The 19,062-nt window shown below is 38.5% G+C and overlaps 2 protein-coding genes across 3 annotated transcripts in view; one reads left to right on the forward strand and one right to left on the reverse strand.

Moving 5' to 3' along the window:
- LOC133848344 (type-2 histone deacetylase 2) overlaps window positions 1-18,683 on the reverse strand; it is a 31,305-nt gene extending 12,622 nt beyond the window's left edge. The window contains exons 1-2 of one of the 2 annotated variants that reach the window (XM_062283858.1): window positions 18,662-18,683; window positions 14,804-14,862 (exon numbers count right to left, since the gene is read on the reverse strand). In XM_062283858.1, coding sequence (XP_062139842.1) covers window positions 14,804-14,862; window positions 18,662-18,668 — 66 coding nt within the window. In that variant the 5' untranslated portion in view covers window positions 18,669-18,683. Of the gene's footprint in view, window positions 1-14,803; window positions 14,863-15,080; window positions 15,292-18,661 lie in introns of those variants that run through there. The other variant, XM_062283859.1, reaches the window with a different exon arrangement.
- LOC133848339 (tectonic-like complex member Mks1) lies at window positions 15,743-18,032 on the forward strand. The gene has a single exon (XM_062283848.1). The coding sequence runs from the start codon at window positions 15,831-15,833 to the stop codon at window positions 17,883-17,885; it is 2,055 nt and encodes a 684-aa protein (XP_062139832.1). The 5' UTR covers window positions 15,743-15,830; the 3' UTR covers window positions 17,886-18,032.
- Window positions 18,684-19,062: the final 379 nt, after the last annotated feature.

Here is a 19,062-nt window from a genome sequence, read left to right on the forward strand (position 1 = left end):
TTGAGGGAAAAAAGTCCTGAGTTCAAATTCAAAATATTTCCTAAATAAAGTGATCAACATACAGCTGAATAACTCAATGCGCTATTTAAATCATAAAATCGTAAAATAATGAAGAAGTAATAAAATAAAATAAAATATAAAGTAATAAAATACGATTTTTTTTCTTCCCATCTTGTGTCTTTTATTAAATGTTCTTTAAATGAAGATGTGTTTTCTAACATTAAGATTTTCATGTTCTTGACGCACTTTTGAGACCAAAATCTTGAATTCAGAACTTTGTTTTCTGTGTAGTCATGACTTAAGACTGCAAACAGAGAATTTGTCGTTGATCCTCAACAGCTTTGAGAATGTCGGAAGAGTTTTGAAGATGCTGCAGATCACAAGACAGCAAAACTTTTTTAGTGCTTCCTCACAAGTGAATTAGTGTTCAACAAATGGTTTGGATTAAGTCAATTTGCGATTCAGTTTGAACAAAAGAATAATTAGAGTACAGAAAAAAGAAACTGCAGCATTATCTCATTAGCTGAGTAGAAAAGTCTTTCGCTTTTCATTTAAACGAGCCCCGGCCCCGATCATAACTCTCAAGCAGGTCTCCATTAAGCCACACAAAACTAATATGCTTATAACAATATAAAAGTCGTAATGTCCGAAGCATTTGGGTGGCAGGCATTAAGCAGACTTAAGTATAACAATGTTGAGTGCTCTGAGAGAGGGAAATGCTTGGCCCAGTAACCCCAACGAGAGGGAGAGAGAGAGAAAGACTGTGGCCAATTGAATGCAACGAGCAGCGAGTAGAGGAGGAAAAGTGAAACCACTTGAGCGTGGCACTTGAGCGATCGCCCAAGTATCATCCACAGTTATCCATCAAGAGAGGTGTGGGAAAGTGGAGTCGACGTCCGTGGCGGACGTGACAATGATGTTAGCGTCGGCCTTAATGCCAGCATAATGCTAACTATTAAATGCGTTGACCAAAACGGTTTTAGTAATTTACTAGATCTCCTAACTGTTCAGCTCCACCCCCGAAAGAAACCGAAAGAAAAAAAAGAGTAGCTAAGCTGTCTGTCATTCAGTCATCCAGTCAGCCAGTCAGTCAGCATGTGTGAATGGCTTTTCCATGAATGAAAATGCCGGTTGCCTACGGTCAGCAACAGCAGCAGACATCAGTCAACAGATGGAGATCCGCTGCAAGGTCTCGCTAGGTGTGAGCTGCGAGAGGTTTGAAGTGCGCTTTTATGACATTTAGCGGTACGTTAAGCGTCTGTGGGCAACGGTAAAGTGTTTAGACGTCTTTAACACATGCTAACTGCATATTTTGTCTACTTCTGTCTGTTTGTCTGTCTCTGTTTGGTTACTCCGACTGTCTACTGTCGACTGTCGACTGCCCACCTATTCTATACGCTATTTTCTTTGGCATGATCGTAAAAATTATCATTATCATAATCATTATCATTATCGTTAGCATGGCTCAGCTTTGTGAAAGGTTGTGCACACACACACACACACACACACACGACTCGTCGTAAGCCAAATACATCAGTTGGGAATTTGTCATGTGTGTGTGGCGGACGGTCTCACTCGCTGCCTTTCACCCACGTTGGCATGTTGTGAATGAAGTACTAAATAAGTGGTGTACTTTGTTGTTTGTTTATGGGTCGTCTGCGGCATTTTAGCGCTTCATTGCGAAGTATAACAGTCGTATAACAGTTCCTTAGTAGCGAAGAGTTCAAGGTTAACAGCAATTGCAAGCATCCAACTGCATTTTGCAATTTGTATCACACTATATCGAGGTATAACAGCTGTATAACAGACTCTTGTCACTTCACTTGTAAGGGAATACTTGAATAAGTGAAGTACTGCTTGTTTATAGGTCGTCTGTCACATTGTAGCGCTTCGTTGCAAAGTATAACAGTCGTATAACAGTTGCTTAGTAGCGAAGAGTTCAAGGTTAACAGCAATTGCAAGCATCCAACTGCATTTTGCAATTTGTATCACACTATATCGAGGTATAACAGCTGTATAACAAACTTCATTTTCACTTATAAGGCATAATACTTGAATAAGTGAAGTAGAAGCAAGTTTAAGAATCTTTCTGTGTTCTGCAATTTGTATATCAGTATAAGCGTTGTATGACAGATGTATAACAGATTTAAATACTTGAATTGTTTTTAGTTAGAAAATTATTGTACTTTATTATGCATCCAAAGCTGTATAACAGAAGGAGTTACTACGACCTTTAAAGTATTGCAATGTTGAATTTAACAAAAATTGACCATGGTGCAGTAGGCAAGTCGATATTATAACAGTATAATATTCGTATGACAACTGTATATAAGAGTTCATATTAATTTGTAAGAGAGAGTTCCACATACAAGCAAATTAGAATAATTCCATTGATTGCATTCGATGAGAATGAATTTAGTTGAGAAAGTATTAATTGAAAATGAAGTGAAATACATAGAATACTGGAATAGTCTTTAGTAAGCTTATTGTACTGCAATCAGTATAATAGTTGCGTGAAAGCTGTATAACAGAAAGAGTCACTTGCAAATAGGTATGTGAAATCTGTATAACAGCTAAACAAAAGGTGACCAGAGTCCAGATATTACCCCAAGCTAAGCATAACACATTTCAATGGTTGTATAACACATTTGAAACAATTATAATTGGCTACCCGGATCGCGAAAGGTGCACTTAATGCGGGGAATGCAAAGCGTTTTATGTGTAGTACAGTCAACGCGAGTGCTGTTAATCGCTTAGCATGGAGGCGAGCTTGGAGAGTTACACTCTAGTTAACACTGCCCAGTAAACAAAGCGAAGAAATCCAAATTAGCAAAAATTTCAATTTACCATGACTTCAACTTCAAATAAAAAGCGCGCTGGGCAGCAATGCTAATAATTTAGCTTAGCCAAGTTTAGTTTTAGCATTTTTCTCGTTGTTGTTGTTGCTGTTTGCTAATTTAAACAAATGTAGTCAAATTTACGAGTATAATGGCAATATATTTCTCAGTTGGGTTTCCCACGCTTTAGAAACAAAATGGCGACAGCTGATGACAATGGGGATCTACTAGAAGATTTACGAACTACGACAAAATGAAAGAAAGAGAGAGAGAGAGAGAGAGAGAGAGAGAGGTCGCATAGAGAGAGGAGGAAAAGGGAAGTAAATAAACCAAATAACGCAAGACCAAAATGAAAATGCAAATGCAGCTTGCAAAATGGGCAACAACGACATAGTAAGTTTATAGTATATATATATACTAAATGTATTTGTTATGCATGTGGAAATTGCAAATGAACGGAGTGAGTGTCCAACCGTCTTATTTATGTTACTGTGTTTATGTGACGTTGACAATCACCACCAAGACGATGATAATGATGATGATGACAACGATGATGTTGCAGCTGCTGATGACGATGATGATGACGATGGCGCTACTTAGACCGTTAAGCGAAACAATAGTCAGACAGTCAGAGACACAGTTACGACAGTCAGGTGAAGTGACCAACAGCAGCTTGCCACCTCACACCTCGCACCTCGCACCTCAAACAGCGGGAGTGCTGTGCAAATATACCACAGCAATGGCAACAGCAAAAGCAATCGCAATGGCTTCACATCGATACCGCTAAATGCTTTGCAAATGACAATAAAGACACTCACTTCTTAGCAGGCAAATGCAACAAATTAACTTCCTCCATATTACAAAAACCATTTGCAAATCAATTCCACTTACAAACAAATTAGAATAATTCCACTTGGAATTCTCCATTGATTGCTTCCGATGGGAATGAATTTAGTTGAGAAAGTATTCAATGAAAATGAAGTGGAATAATTTCAACAAACTAGCAAGTAAATTATAATAAAACAAGCGAAAATCAAACTCGTGAATAAACTACAATAAAACAAGCAAATAAAAGTAGCAAAAACTTTGTTTTAAGCTAGGAAAGAATATTTCATTTGAAAATTAGTAAATAAACTACAGTAAAACAAGTGAACATCAATAACAATTGTTTCGAATGTGAGAAAAACAAGTAAGCAAAACAGTTCGGTATTAATTTTAAAATATACCGAATTAATATGCAAAGACTATTAAAAAAAAATATACCAAATGCAATATTTGGTATATATTTGTATAGTACTACATTCAGGATTATACCATAGAGTACAAAATATACCAGACTCTTTTGATCAAGAATAGAGTCGGAGATGCATGTGCGGTATTATTACTAAAATCTACCGAATTAATATACCGCAGAAATACTAAAAAAAATATACCAAGTGATATATTTGGTATATTGGCATGGAACCATATTCAAAATATAGCAGAGTGCAAAAAAACGAAATACTGAAAAATATACCAAATGATATGTATAGTATATTTTGAAAGTACCACATTCAAATTATACCATAAAAATACTAAAAATAGTAACCCATTCAAAATATAATAGAGTGGAAAATATACCAGATTGTCAGTCAAAGCAACTAAGTAAGCGATTTTGCGCATACAAAAGTATTTCTTAAAAAACTTATACAAAGCTATAATACCCTTCTACCCAATAGTTATATTGATAATACCAAAAACCTGCTTGCTAACTATGGAAAGGTATTCCAATTACGTTTTGTCGCATAACAAACAAATGCCAACTCTTTTTTTTAACATTTAATTCACTGTCGCTCAAAAACTTACACACAATTCCAATCAAATAAAATCAACTTTTAAATGAATTGATAATAAAAATAAATGAATACATTTAGAGGTGAAAAAAAAAAGAGTCTCTCTGCCTCGCTCTCTCTCTCTTTTGATATTTTCATAATTGATTTGCTTATCGCTCGGAAAAAAACATTCGTTAACTTTACGCCCAAATCAATGTTTGTATTGCTTTTTTTTGGGAGGGGGAAAGAAACTCCCCGAGAATCGATCAGGCAAATTGAATTCATGTTCGAAATGAAATTCTGTTGGCTGACTCAGCGCCAGGGTCGCTTCATCATTATTTTTTTCGCTCTTTTATAATTAGTGCTGGCATTTCAATTACTTTTTGCCGTAAAAAAAGAATTGGTAGAAATAACAGTCAGAAGTATCTTATCTGGTTTCCTTTTGCCAACCAATTGCCAACTCGACTCGAGTTGGTTTCCACCTCCTCCTCTTTCTCTTTCTCTGCAGGTGCGCCATATTACATGACTCTGGTGCAGCTTTATCGCATTCCCATTCGCATTCGCATTGACAGTCACAAAGTTGTATATAAAGTCCGTATAGTTCAGACTAAACACATATTTGTACATGGTGCCAACTCTTTGGCGCAAGTTTCTGTTTGTGTGGAAATCTACGCCTGATAACGCCGCTATCAGCTATCATTTTGTTATCGATAAAAACAACACACACACACACATCCATAGCAAATAATGGTCTCATGGCCCATTTGCGGCTTTCAAGTTCAGCTAGCTGAACCGAGAACTGAGTCATCATCACTCGCCTATCTTTGCAGTCGAATGCGAAAAGAACTTAAATTATAGTCGCATTACACCACAAATTACAAAGACATGAACTCATCATCCCCGAAGGTTTTAGTCATTGACTAACTAACAGCTAATCATATCTACAATTAATAATTATATTTTATTGTACACTCTCCGCTTCTACCCCTTTACCAAATATATATAATAAATTGGAAATCGAAGTCTGCATTTGCAGGTACATTCCAAGTAAATATATATACAATAGAATCAGAAATGACTTGGACTAATGGCACCTGTGATTAGATAAAAAGCCCCGAGTTTAGTCACATTGCTCTGGCATTGAAAGCCAATTGACAGCAAATATGCGTAAGGCAGATGTATTTGCTCGCATTTTTGATCATTTCTAGCCGTATAACAGTCACAGAACAGTAAAAATCTATAATTGAGACTTATAACAGTCGCATTGCAGTCAAATTGAAAGCCAATGTGCGTAAAACAGATGAAGTTGGTCGATTTTGACACGTATAACAGTTAGATTGACATCAAATATGCTCAACACAGTTTAAGTTGGTTGCATTTTTGTTATTTTCATACCTATAACAGACGTATAACAGTTGTACAACAGTAAAAGTTCCACAACAGTTAAATTGAAAACCAATTGATAATAAATATGCAAAAATAGATGAACTTGACATGTATAACAGTGGAATGACAGTTTTATAACAGTGAAACTGGCATCAAACATGTTTAAAGCAGTTAGAAATGGTCTCATTTTTAAACTTTCACCCGTATAACAGTTGTATAACAGTCGTATAACAGTTCTACAACTGTCAAACTCACATCAAATATGCGTAACAAAGTTAAAGTTGGTCACATTTTTGATATTTTCAACCGTATAACAGTTGTATAACAGTCGAATTTTGAACGCCAATCAACTGATTGACACGTCACGAGCTTCGCAATTTGTGATGTGAACTTAACACCCACTCGCCTCACAAATTGCTAATTACCCTACACAGCACCAACATACAAAGCCCTTGACATTGATGAATGCGATGGATTGCATTGAGTTGCATTAGAAAAGAGCGTATGTTTGTTGTGCCGATATCGTGCTGTGTGTGTGAGTGTGTGAGTTGTCATATATTTCGCGGCTAATACGCTTGATAAGGCTTATCGTATTCAATTTAGAGCCTTGACTTATATGTGTATACCAGTTTTTGTGGAGTGTATCTAGAAGTTATTTACGATTCTGCCGCTTCGCTGCGTTCACTGCTTTTCTGCCTTGGTGCTTTGTTCGCCACAGTGAATAGAGAAAAAAAAAAGCAGCCTAACAAATTGCTCTCTAATAACCAACAACAAGCAATAAGCAATAAGCAATGGGGTGTTAACAAATACACAAGAGCTGCATACCTTACTATACTATACACAAGTCTATACGATGGCACCATACCATATCATATCATATCATATCATTCCATTCAATTGGAGAAAGTGCAGAGAGACGACGTCGTCGTCGCCGGTCGCATTGTTAGGCATTTGATGATGGAAAATGCGACACGCTTTTGATTGTGACTTTGGTGTTGGCGTTCGACTTCGACTTTGGCTTCGACTGCGACTTCGACTTTGGCTTCCACTTCGACTCTACTTTGGCTTTGTCGTCTGCCATTGACATTTGCGCCTGTCACTTTCATTCAAATTTCAAATTGCAATTAGGTGGCAACCCTGCGACTTGTCAATAGAGACAGTCTGTGCGAAAAGTAAAAACCCCCATCAACAATGCATCTTTTGTATGCGACGCTGCAACAAATTAAAAAACTAACTTTGGGCAACCTCCGTCTTCGTCTCCGCCTCCTCGATTGTCGCTCGGAACAAATTGTTGTTGCATTCCGACTAATTGATACTTTTACCATATTCATATATGTGTGGCATTTGCAATCAGCTTAGGGAAAAGGCGCAGGTGCTGCCCATAACTAATTGAAACAGAGACAGCCAAGTGAATGATTTATGATCGGAGAGGTGGAGGGGAGCGGAGAGGGAAGGGAAGGGGAATGAACTAAACTTATGACTGGATATATTTGCACACAACACATTTGAGCCAATGGGTTAAGGTTGCATATGCAAAATACATCTGTTATACTACTGTTATACGCTCGGCACACAACTTGAGGCAGGTCGCTTGCTTTGCATACAATACTCAGTAGAAAGTCGTATCAAACATCTGAGAAAATAAATCCATTCATTAAATAGTCTACAAGTCATAAGCCTACAAAAAAAAACTGAAGGAAAAAACTCCACTGAAAGAAAAGACGTGCTAAGATGAAGAATCAAAACTTGAATCAAGTGTGGCCCAAGAAGGTTTATTCTTAAATCAAGATCGAAAATCAGAAATTGAATATTATAATCTTATTTCATGAAAAATCTTAAAATGGAACCAAGAAAGCAAAATCTTACATCAAGATCAAACAATCTTAAATTTAGATTGTTTAAAATAAAACCACAACAAAATAGATGGCGTATTTTTTCTAATTTTAAAGGAAAGGAATTCCAACATTTTAAAATAAAAGAATAAAATGTTTTTTTTTAAGATCGATCAGTTTTTAAATCTCGATACTTCTTAAATCAATATGTTAATCTTTAAATAAAATTAAAATTCTTAAAATTTCAAGATTGTTCTTTTGAAGTTTGAAAAAAATCATATGTTAAGATTTGTTCAATTTAATCTTAAAATAAGATGTTTTCAATTAAGTTTGTTTCAACCTAAAAATCTTCTTTTAAGATTGTTCTTTTTAAGGTCGAAAAAATCTTCAATCAAGATTTCTCTCTATGTAGAAGGAGCAAACCCAATGCCAAAGAAACAACAAACGAACAAAAAGTTCTAAACATTTTCCAGCACGTTCTTTGAAGGAAAAAAAAAATCAGACTGCAGAGCGAAGTTATCAACTCATGAACTGTCTCATTTGCTGTTTCGGTTTTATAGCGATTGCGTCAATCAAATTGTATTTTTTTTCTCTGTCTTTCTTCGCCTCAAAAAACAACAATGTAATCGCACGTCGTGGATCAATAAAAAAAAAACTAAAACAACAAAAAACAGAAAAACACTAAAATTATGGCATAGAGATAAGTCTTACAAAACGCGGAGCGCTGAAATCAAATCATTTTCTAATTGCAGTCTATTTATTAGCAATTATGTTTTGAAGCAATCAGTGAAAATTTCCCCCCGATCGTTTCCTCCGAAACGAACCTGAAACCGAACCGAAGTGGGGAATCGGCATTGAAAATTGTCGTCAGCATGAGATAATCGACGTTTGGTGTTTGGTTTTTGGTTTTCTTTCACTTTGATTTTCGGTTTTATGACAAATTGATTTTGGGGCATTATAAAATCGGGAGTCAGTCGGTCAACGGTAAAGTAAGCAATTTAATTTGATACCCGACTGCATCATATTTTTGTCTGAATGAAGGAAGATGATATATATTAAGACGATATTATATAGTTCAAGTCTCGTGAACTTTCCAAAAAAAAAATTGCATTGTTATAGTCAACTAACGGTAACTCAAAATCAAATTCATGCATTCGAGACATTCATAACATTCACTTTTCAACAGACAGATTTGAATAGCTTAATACTTAACGTCTACGCATGTTTAACGATATCATTTTTAGTTTTATTATTATTATTATTACGATTCGTGGAGATTTCGTAATCTTTCGCTTTTACACCTCTCAAGATCTCGGTCTCAATCTTCCAAGCTTGCCTTCCGTCTCTCAAATTGAGTTCATTGTCAGAACTGAAGCCGGTTTTTTCTTTCTTTCTGTCTGTCTTTCTCTATTTCTTTCTTTATTGCCTGCGGTGAAATTTATGAGGCATAAGTTTAAGACTTTTAAAATTATTCGTTTTTATTCGCCATTGTTCACGATCATAGGCAAAACGATCTCAGTGCACCCGAAAGAAATGCAGTCGAAAGTTTCAAAGACTTCCCCCAAAACAAAATTCCTGGAATCACACTCCGGACGTTCCCAAGAAACTGCGACGGAAATCTATTCATACTAAACCTATTGAACACAAGAAGAAGAAGAAGAAACGATAGAGAAAGAGGGAATTTTGCTATTGAGATATGAGCATTCCACGGGGGAATCACTGATAAGCCGACGCTTGTCAAACGAAATGAAAATTGTTCGAGTTCTAGTTTAAATTTAAATGTGATTCACACACATCATAAATTCTTCAAATGAACTTTGCTAATCAGCAAACCATTTTTGAAAACCCCCCGAGGAAATAGTAACACAAGAACTGCAATTTTCAATCTACTCGGTACTTTCTTTTACTAAACAGCGTCATCGAACGGAAATATTTAACTAGGGGAATAATCTAAATTATTGCAGAAGGAATTTTCGATTAAGATCGGACTTTCCTTCACTTGGGAAATAATGAAAATGATGGCAAAAGGAACTTTCCTTCACTATCACCATACGGAAATATATAACTCGTTAAATAATACAAATTCTTGCAAAGGGAATCTTTGATCAATGCTTAAGATCTCCTCAGTACATTCCCTCACTAGACAAAGTCATAGTACGAAAATATGTAGCTCGGGAAAGGAATCTCCGATCTAAGATTAAGATTTACTCGGTACTTTTCTTCATTGTACAGAAATATGTAACTCGGGAAAGGAATCTCCCATCTAAGATTAAATTCTGTTCGGTAGTTTCATTCACTCGGGAAATAATAAACATTTTAGCAAAAGGAATCCCCTAAATATTCCCAATTCCTTCTTATCTCACATAACTCTAAACACCCATTGTAAACCCTTCGAATCTACTCGTGGGCTTCTTTCACTAGACAGCGTCATCAAACAGAAAAAAATAACTCAGGAAATAATAAAAAGTATTGCCAAAATAATCTATGAAAATTCCGAATTTCTGCTTATACCATATTACTCTAAAAACCCCATTGCCAAAGGTATCTTCAATCAAAGATTAAGATTCTACTCGGTACTTTCTTTCTCGAGATAGGAAATATACAACTCGGGAATGAAATCTCCGATCTATGATTAAGATCCGAGTAGATACTTTCTTTTACTCAGGAAATAACAAAAAATACTGCGAAAGCAATCTACGAAAATTCCCATTTTGCTCTTATCCAACATCACCCTAAAAACCCCATTGCAAAAGGAATCTTCGATCTAAAATTAAGATCTACTCGGTACTTTCTTTCTCGAGATAGGAAATATATAACTCGGGAATGAAATCTCCGATCTATGATTAAGATACGAGTAGTAAAGTAAAAATACTTCAATAGGAATCTCCGAAAACTTCCATTTTCCTCGTATCCAAGATCACCCTAAAAGCCCCATTGCTAAAGGAATCTCCGATTTAAGATTAAGATGTACTCGGTACTTTCTTTCACTAGGGAAATAATAAACATTTTAACAAAAAGAATCTCCTTAAAGTTCCCAATTCCTGCTTATCCCGCATCACTCTAAAACCCCTTTTCCTAGCATTCGATTCTGCTCGACCGCAATTAAGGAAGCAAAACTTTGCAATATTTTGGCTTCAGTTGATTTACGGCCTCAGCTTTGTCTTTCTCCATTTGCGCAGTCTCCTTTTTAAGTGCTGCTCCAATTTCATGCTCCCCTTTATCGGTTTCTGTTTCTGTGTCTGTTTCTGTTTCTGTTTCTCTAGTTGTCATTGTACTTGCCTTGATCTTGGCAGTCGCCTTCTTTTCCTTCTTTTCCCGATTTGCGATTGTTTCAGTTTCAGTCTCTGGCAAAAGGGTCAAAAGTCATCGACCCAGGCATTGACCCCCACCTTCCACCTTCCATCTGTATCTCCACTCTCCACTTCACAGCACACCCTCCAGTCGGTTTCCCTCCCTCCGCTCCCTCCTCTTCCCCTCACCACCTTTGCGGCTCGTTAAGCGATCGCCAGCGACAAGTTTCAAGTTTGGCGCATTTTCTGTTTGTCGTTTGTTGTTTGCGTTTTTCATTTGCCTCCGTTTGATGTTGCTTTCGTTGTTGTTGTTGTGCCCCCCACACTACACTCCACCCGTCCCTTCCCCCTCCCCTCTCGTAATTACAGTCACAAGTTCTTTGGTCCGATACGCCTTTGGCTTCGGGGTCTGCGCGTCTCTCGATCTCTATTACCATCTTCAAACTTCAAACTTTGGTTTCTTCGTTTTTTTTTTGGTCTTAATTTGCTCTGGGCTAACAAGACCAGGTAGCTGACCACAACCACAAGTCTCTCCCTTCCCCCCTCCCCACGCATTTCCCCGCTCCTTCCCGATTTGATTATGATAATTTTACTGTATCTCTCCTCGCCTAATATTTAATTTACATTTATTTGACGCGCAATGTTTAGGCGCGATCACTGCGATCACTGCGATCACGGATCATGTGGCGCCTGCATCATTTCGCTTGACCGGTTTGGCAAATTTTTACTTTCAATTGCACACACAAGACCGAGAAAACAACCCGAAACAACACTAACTAAATTTATACACACAACACAACACACAAAAAAAAGTGGCAAAAAAACAAGAAAATTTACTTTGACTGGTCAAATTTGTCGCCGTCTGAAAGCGAAATTTTAACAGCCCCGCAAAAAAAATGAAAAGAAAAAAGAAACGAGTCAAAGCAGGAGAATGTGGAGAAATAAAAAACTGTTAATTCTAACCGGTTTATCGCAACACTTACAAGCCAAGCAATCCAAATTGGCAGCTAAGGATGAATTTCCTATTATATGAATTGAATCAATATATAAATAATGTTGTATGATTAAGTGGCTGAAACATTCCGAATGACTTCAGAACACAATTCTTTATAAAAGCGTTGGAAAAAACTATCGAAACCCTTTCCGACAATGTCAATATTTTACAAGAAGAAATACTCATTATTTAAATAGCTTTAAAATATAAATAATATTGTAATATTATGAGGCTGCAATATTCCAAATGACTTCAGAACACAACTCCTTATAAAAGTGGGGAAGAAAACGACCGAAAACTTTTCCCAAAATGTTTACTAATATAATATGAGATTCTATTCCGAATTGCTTCAGAACTAAATTCTCTATGAAAGCGGAGTTTTTCGCAAAGAAAAACAATTGAAAAACTTTCCCAACAATTTCATTATTTTCGAGCAGAGTCAAACCTTCGTTCAGATTCTATTTAAAAAAAAATTCTCTATGGAAGCGGCGAAGAAGGTGGCCGAAAACCTTTCCCAAAATGTTAACATTTTAGAGGATAAATTCTCTATTATTTCAATCGAATCAAAATATAAATAATATTGTATTATTAAGTGCTAGAAACATTCCGAATTGCTTCAGAACTAAATTTTCTATTAAAGCAGTGAAGAAAGCGGCCGAAAACCTACTGAAAATGTCAATCCCTATTTGGATTGAAGCAGGATATCAATTTTACTGTATTACTAAGTGGAACTTAAGGACTTCAGAACCAAATTCTCAATGAAGGCGATACTTTTCGGAAAGAAAAGCAACCGAAAACCTTTTCGAAAATGTCAAGACATTAGGGAGATTATATTTAAATATAAAAAAAAAAAAACAAAAGAAAAGCAAATGCATCTCACAAATATCGTTTATGGTACAATAGTTGAAATCGAAATAAAGAAATAATGAAGTGAGAACAGAATTTTGTCATTTTGAGAACGAGTTGCCACTCGATTTCTCGCTATCTCTCTCTCTCTCTCTTTCTCTCTCTCTCTGTCTCTCTCTCTCTCTGGCCCTCATCTCGCCTGATCACAGCTGAGACTCAGATTGGCTCAAATGAGCAATCAACCCGTCGAATCCGTCTTCCGTCTCGCTCTTCGCTCTCCGCTCTCCCTCTTCATCTATCCCCTTCTTTATCGTGTAATTCTTGAAACATTTTTCGTTTAGTTGCATTTATTTGGGTCATGGACAGTCATCTTCTGCTTATAAATTTCCCCCTTCCCCCCTCCCGTGTCTCGCCCACAAGCTTCATCTACAGGTTTTTCGACTTTTACTTGCTGCAACTGCAACGCGAGGCAAGGCTAAAAACAAAAAAATAGAGTCAGACCTGAACAGGCAACAATTTTTTTTATTATTATTTTTTTATTTATTCTGTTGCTTTTTTTGGTTCCGTCTCACGATCTCTGATCATTTCGCTCAGGTTCGAGTTCGGGGCAATTTATGTTATGTGGTTGTTGTTTTTTTTTATTATCTTTCGCCTGTGCGTTAAATGAGTTGTAAAAACAGCTGTTGATTTATGCATGTTGTTGTTGTTGTTGTTATTGTTGTCTCACTCTTCTGGGTCGTCAGTTTTTGTTTATCGAACTTGGCAGCACTTGTGGCACACTTGCTGCGGTTACAGAGATCTTCTTCAGATCTGCTTAGCAATAACAATAACAGCAACAGCAGCAACAACAACAACAACAACAACAGCATCAACATCATCTAAGAAGACCCCAAAGCAAACAATAGAAGCAGAAAGAAAGAAATTTCACTGAAAGCAGCAACAACAACAACTACAAACTACAAAACATTACAACAGCAACAACAACAACAACAATCACAAAATTTTGCCATGACTTTGACTTTGACACAAAAAAAAAAAAAAAAAAAAAAAAGCAAAACTCAAATTGAAGCTAAAGTCGAAGTCAAAACTGAGGCCAAAGCTGCGTCGCTGTCGACGTCGACGTCGTCAAATTGGCGCAGCAATTAAAAGAATAACCAAAGCACAGACTGCGAGAGAGCAAGAGAGCAACAGAGCTTTGGCAACTGTGCAAATAGTGCGAGGACAACAACAACACCCGAAGAAGTGGGGTGGGGGGAGAGACACTGACAAATAAACACGCGTGAAGCGGCAACAAGGCAACAAGTCGAAAAAAACGAGACGAAACAATAATAAATAAATAAAGCCAAATTTAAATGAAAAGCCAAACAAAAAAGCCTTTACAATGAGGCCGTTGTGTTGCTGCTGCTGTTGCGGTGGTGGATGATAGTCAAGAATCAGTCAATGGAACGTCACGGCACAAGAACCAGCAACAACTACCAAGAGCGAGCAACAAGAAGAGACAGCAAAAAGAGTTCAACGCACAGCAGCAAAGTCAAAGAAATTGAAGTTCAGCAACAAAGTTGTGCAGGATGTGTTCGGCAACAAAGCTCCCAATAGCGATAGCCATAGCAACATTTTCTGCAGCAGAGTTAGCAACACGAGGACAAACTTGCAATTGCAAGTCCAGCAACAATGTTGCCGACTAGGACAAAGTCAGCAGCAATAGCAATAGGCAACAACAACGGCTGCGCAGCTTCGCCACATTCTATTGCTGTTCGCATATTTCTTATTCTATTCTATTCTTCTTATAGTTTTCTTTTGTACTCACCTCATCGGCTTTCTGCTGCATTTTGTCGTTTGTGTGTTTGTATTTGTTGTGTGTGTGCGCTGCAAAAATAGTATTTATGGCAAATTAGAAAACACTGCAGTCGACAAAACAAAAAAATAACAACAATATAATTGTATATTAAGCATAAACAAAACAAACGCAAAACAATTTACGACAGAAAAAAAAACAAAAGAAAAACACTTTCACTGCCGAAAACAGAACAGCAGCGTTTAAATAATAATAATATTAAAAATAATAATAATAATGCAATTATTACAATTGTAATTGTTAAACAGTTGCAGCCACCGTTTTGTTTGTTTGCTTGTTGTAATTGTTGCGCGCGCGCAGCACAAGACACCAAAAAAAATTGAAACAGACTTAAAAAAAAGACCGAAACGAAACGAAACGTAATAACAGATCAAATATTACTCGCGTAGTATGCGTGAGAGGTGAGAAAAGAACGCGTAATGCACGACGACCAGCCCGCTGCGCTACAAAATAACAACTGACAACGGCACACAACGTAAAACCAACTGCAAGCAAGCGCAGTGGAAAAGCTCAAACTCACAAACACACACACACACACACACGCACGCTCAGCGAAGCAAAACACAGCAGAGCAGCAGCGAAGGCGCGCAATTGGGAGACGCAGCGTGACCGCACGTTGCTCTGCGCAATATACTGAAATATACTAGCTGTTCAAAAGAGCAAAGCGGTCACGCTGAATACAGGCTGCTAACAAAAATACCAACAATAAATTATTCGAAATAACAACTATAACTGCGATAAAAGGAGTAAAAATAAAATAAATAAATACAATATAAGTTAATATGTCAATATTTGACAGTAAAGTATATAAAAAGAGGTAACAAATTTGAATATTAAAGAGTGCGCGCCAATCGAAAAATACCAAGCAATCGATTAATCGCCAACGGTTTATCGTTGTCATAACGACTGCAAAATTCAACGACGGCAAACAAAAACAAACAGTGAAATTTGACAATTGGTAAATATAAAAGAAAAGAAAATGTTTAGAAGCAGCGCACCGAAACGCACCGGCATCTATCGTGTGTGCGGGGACATGTCCGATTTCCAAATGGAGCTGCGATTGCGACACATTAGCGAATGGCTGCCAGTGCCGAAATTTGAATATACGGGCGCGAATGCAAACAGCGGCCCCCATGTCGACCATTATCCGGAGAGTCCGATGAGCAGCACCTTTGGCGATTTCTTCATCTATGTGCCCCACGACGATCACAATGGCAACTATTGCAACTACTACGACTATTACAATCCGAGCAGCGAATATCGCAAAGCCTCTTCGCGGAGTTACACAAGTCGCGACAGCTATGCGAGTCGCAGCAGCAGCAGCAATGCATTGATGGGCAGCACTGCCACTGGAAGTGGCAATGCGAGTGCATTAACTGGCAGCACTGAAACACGAAGTGTGCCCAGCTCGGAGCTGGAAACGCATTTCGAAACGCAGTCAGCGATCAATGAGGATGATTTCCATGCCCAAAATCGCGAGCTGTGCAACGGCGCCACAGCGAATTTGTGCATTTCGTGGCAGCAGAAGCACTTCAGTCGGGCCGAGCTGCAGCGCTACAGCGACGCCAGCAAGTGTGTGACGACGCTGCAGCGACGCTATCATCGCTGGACGAAGCAGACGATTGAACTGCAGCTGCGCTACAACGAACAGCTCGCCTATCATCAGCAGGCGCACGCTGAGCAGCTGCGGGCGCGCAGTCGACGTCGACGTCGCAGCAGCAGCAAACGCAACTCCGAGGCGGAAGTGGAGGCGGAGGGGGAAGCGGACTCGCCGCTACTCCCCGATGATCCGAACTTTGCGGCACGCACTTGCCTCATACACACTCTGATCGATGCGGATCTGCAGGAGGAGGAGCGGGAGGAGCAGCTGAAGGGCTATCAGCTGATGCGGATCTATGCGCAGCTGCAGCGCGATACGTTGCTCTTCAGCTTGCGCTACTCGCCGACAGAGGGCTTGCTATATGTGTACCCGGACTTTAACCTGAGTGCGGACGATATGGAATACTCTCTGGAGTTGGACAACGATTGCCGACAGCTGTTCGCCTACGGCCTGGAGAATGTGACGCTTCCCCTGCTACAGAAGACCCTGACCCTTAGTCCTTCCCCTCCTCTTCCTGTTCATCTTCCTCCGCCCTTGGAGCTGCATTCCCCACCCGCAACTGCCACCGCCAGCGAACTCCTCACGTATTACGAACAGGAGCGTCAACTGGCCGCCGAGCGTCGACGTCTGCTTCAGTTTGCGGTGCCACCGAAACGCATGCGACGCGTCTCCCTGCTGTTGCAGCTGCACGAGGCTCAGCACTTCGAGCACCCGAACATCCATGTTCGCTACTACGTGAATCCCCCGAAGCACACGCTCCTCGAGCTCGAGCCCGGATGCAGCGACGAACCCTTTCCGCTGCGAGGCGCCACGGCGACTTGCCTCGAAGGAGGCGCCGGGAACTTGGCCAGCTTCTCGCATTGCTGGCAATTGACGTTGCTCTGCGAGGAGACGTTCGTCGGGGCTGAGGAGGAGCAGCAGCTGCTGCACATCTACTTCGAGGTGATCAGCATCGATTCCTGGCAACGCGAACGCTGCGAGGGTTACGCCCACTTTGCCTGCTCGCTCCTCGCTCCGCTTCCCGTCGCCGCTACGCACGGGATTCGGCTGCAGTGCATCCGTCCCGTGGGCAGCTGGCTGGATGCCTTCAATCGCTACTTCATTGGCGGTCGCAAGCTCTTCGACTTTGTCGGCTACTTCAGTTTCCATTCCCAATCCCAGCTTGGTCCTCAGACCCTTCACAGTCGCTTTGAGGCGGACAAAGCTTGTGCCATGCGCAGCACGGGAAACATTTTGTTCAGCGTGCGGAAGATTCAGCAGCGACAACTGCCGCTGGGATATCAGCTGGATGGCGAGGACAGCAACGATGACGATGACTTCGACACGGGGAGGAGAAGCAAGGAAGGCGTCTCCTCAACTCTCGACGAAGTGCTCGCTGCCTACGTCGAGGCAAGGGATCGCATCGAAGCGCTGCTCGGACACGCAACGAGCTGAGCTTCAAAACTAACTTGAGGTTTTAAATCTGACTGAGCTTTTAAATTAAGCTTTGAAGTAGAGACTTTAGCAATTTAAGTTTAAGCTCGACGCACTCTTAGAATTTAAGTTAATTTAAATTTGTAATTATATTAAAATTTGGGAAAGGCTTTGAAGACTTGTATTATATATGATAATAAAATAGTTTATTATGATATTAACATTCGGACAAGCGAGCTGAGTTTTAAGAATATATCAAGGTTTGACATTTAGGTGAGCTTTCAAGTTTATAATTTTAAGCTCTACTTAAAAAAGCTTTGACGAGAGTTTTTAAGTGACGTTAAAGTTCATCGCATTCTTCTTAGCATTTAATGTTACTACTTTAAATTTGTAATTATATTAAAATTTTGAAAACTTTAAAGACTTGTATAATGCATATTATTTATTCTTATTCTGAGCCTTAAAACTAACTTGGGTTTTAATGTCAGACTGAGCTTTTAAATTTAGTAGCTAAGCTTTGTAAGGTAGATTTTAAAAAATCTAGCTTTTCAAGATTCGTATTCTTAGCACTCAAGCTACGTTAAGTTCGTCATTATATTAAAATGTAAATCTTTAAAGACGTTTTTATTAAGTCTTAACTGACTGCATACTTTTAGGAGCAACTGTATTTTAACTACCTTTATCTGAACAAACTAGCGAATGTGAAGTGAGAGAAGACTTCGGAACAAACGAATTGTTCGTATTTCTATTTGTGGCATATAAGTTTATATATAGAGATGCATATCATAAAAACTTACCGTTCATTAAAGTGAAGTGTCGAAAAAGAAGACCAATCCATAGTTGTTATTTGGGAGAAGCTTCCTGGAACAGAATAAAAGTTTAAAAATTAAAGTAAATTTAATTTTAATACAAAAAATGTGTGTTGTTTAATTAAAAATCTAAAGTGATTAGATGTATGTTTGCTTTTAAGAACATGTAAATATTATTGTGTAATTTACAATTCAGTAAAGTAAGCAGAAGAATTCAAATTTAATGCCAAACTAAGAATTCCAAATTAAGAAATTTATAAATTTAATTTAAATACCAAAAATGTATACTTATCAATTTAAAATCTGAAATTTTTATGTTGACTTTTAAGGAAAGGTCTTTAGTATTTAATTATCTAGTATATTTTGGGGGGAAAATAAACTTTAAGACT

Source organism: Drosophila sulfurigaster, chromosome X (genome assembly GCF_023558435.1).
Source record: "Drosophila sulfurigaster albostrigata strain 15112-1811.04 chromosome X, ASM2355843v2, whole genome shotgun sequence".
Classification (NCBI taxonomy): Eukaryota; Metazoa; Arthropoda; class Insecta; order Diptera; family Drosophilidae; genus Drosophila; species Drosophila sulfurigaster.

Coding starts and splice junctions, on each gene's coding strand:
- LOC133848339 (XM_062283848.1), top strand. CDS start 15,831: ATGTTTAGAAGCAGCGCACCGAAACGCACCGGCATCTATCGTGTGTGC.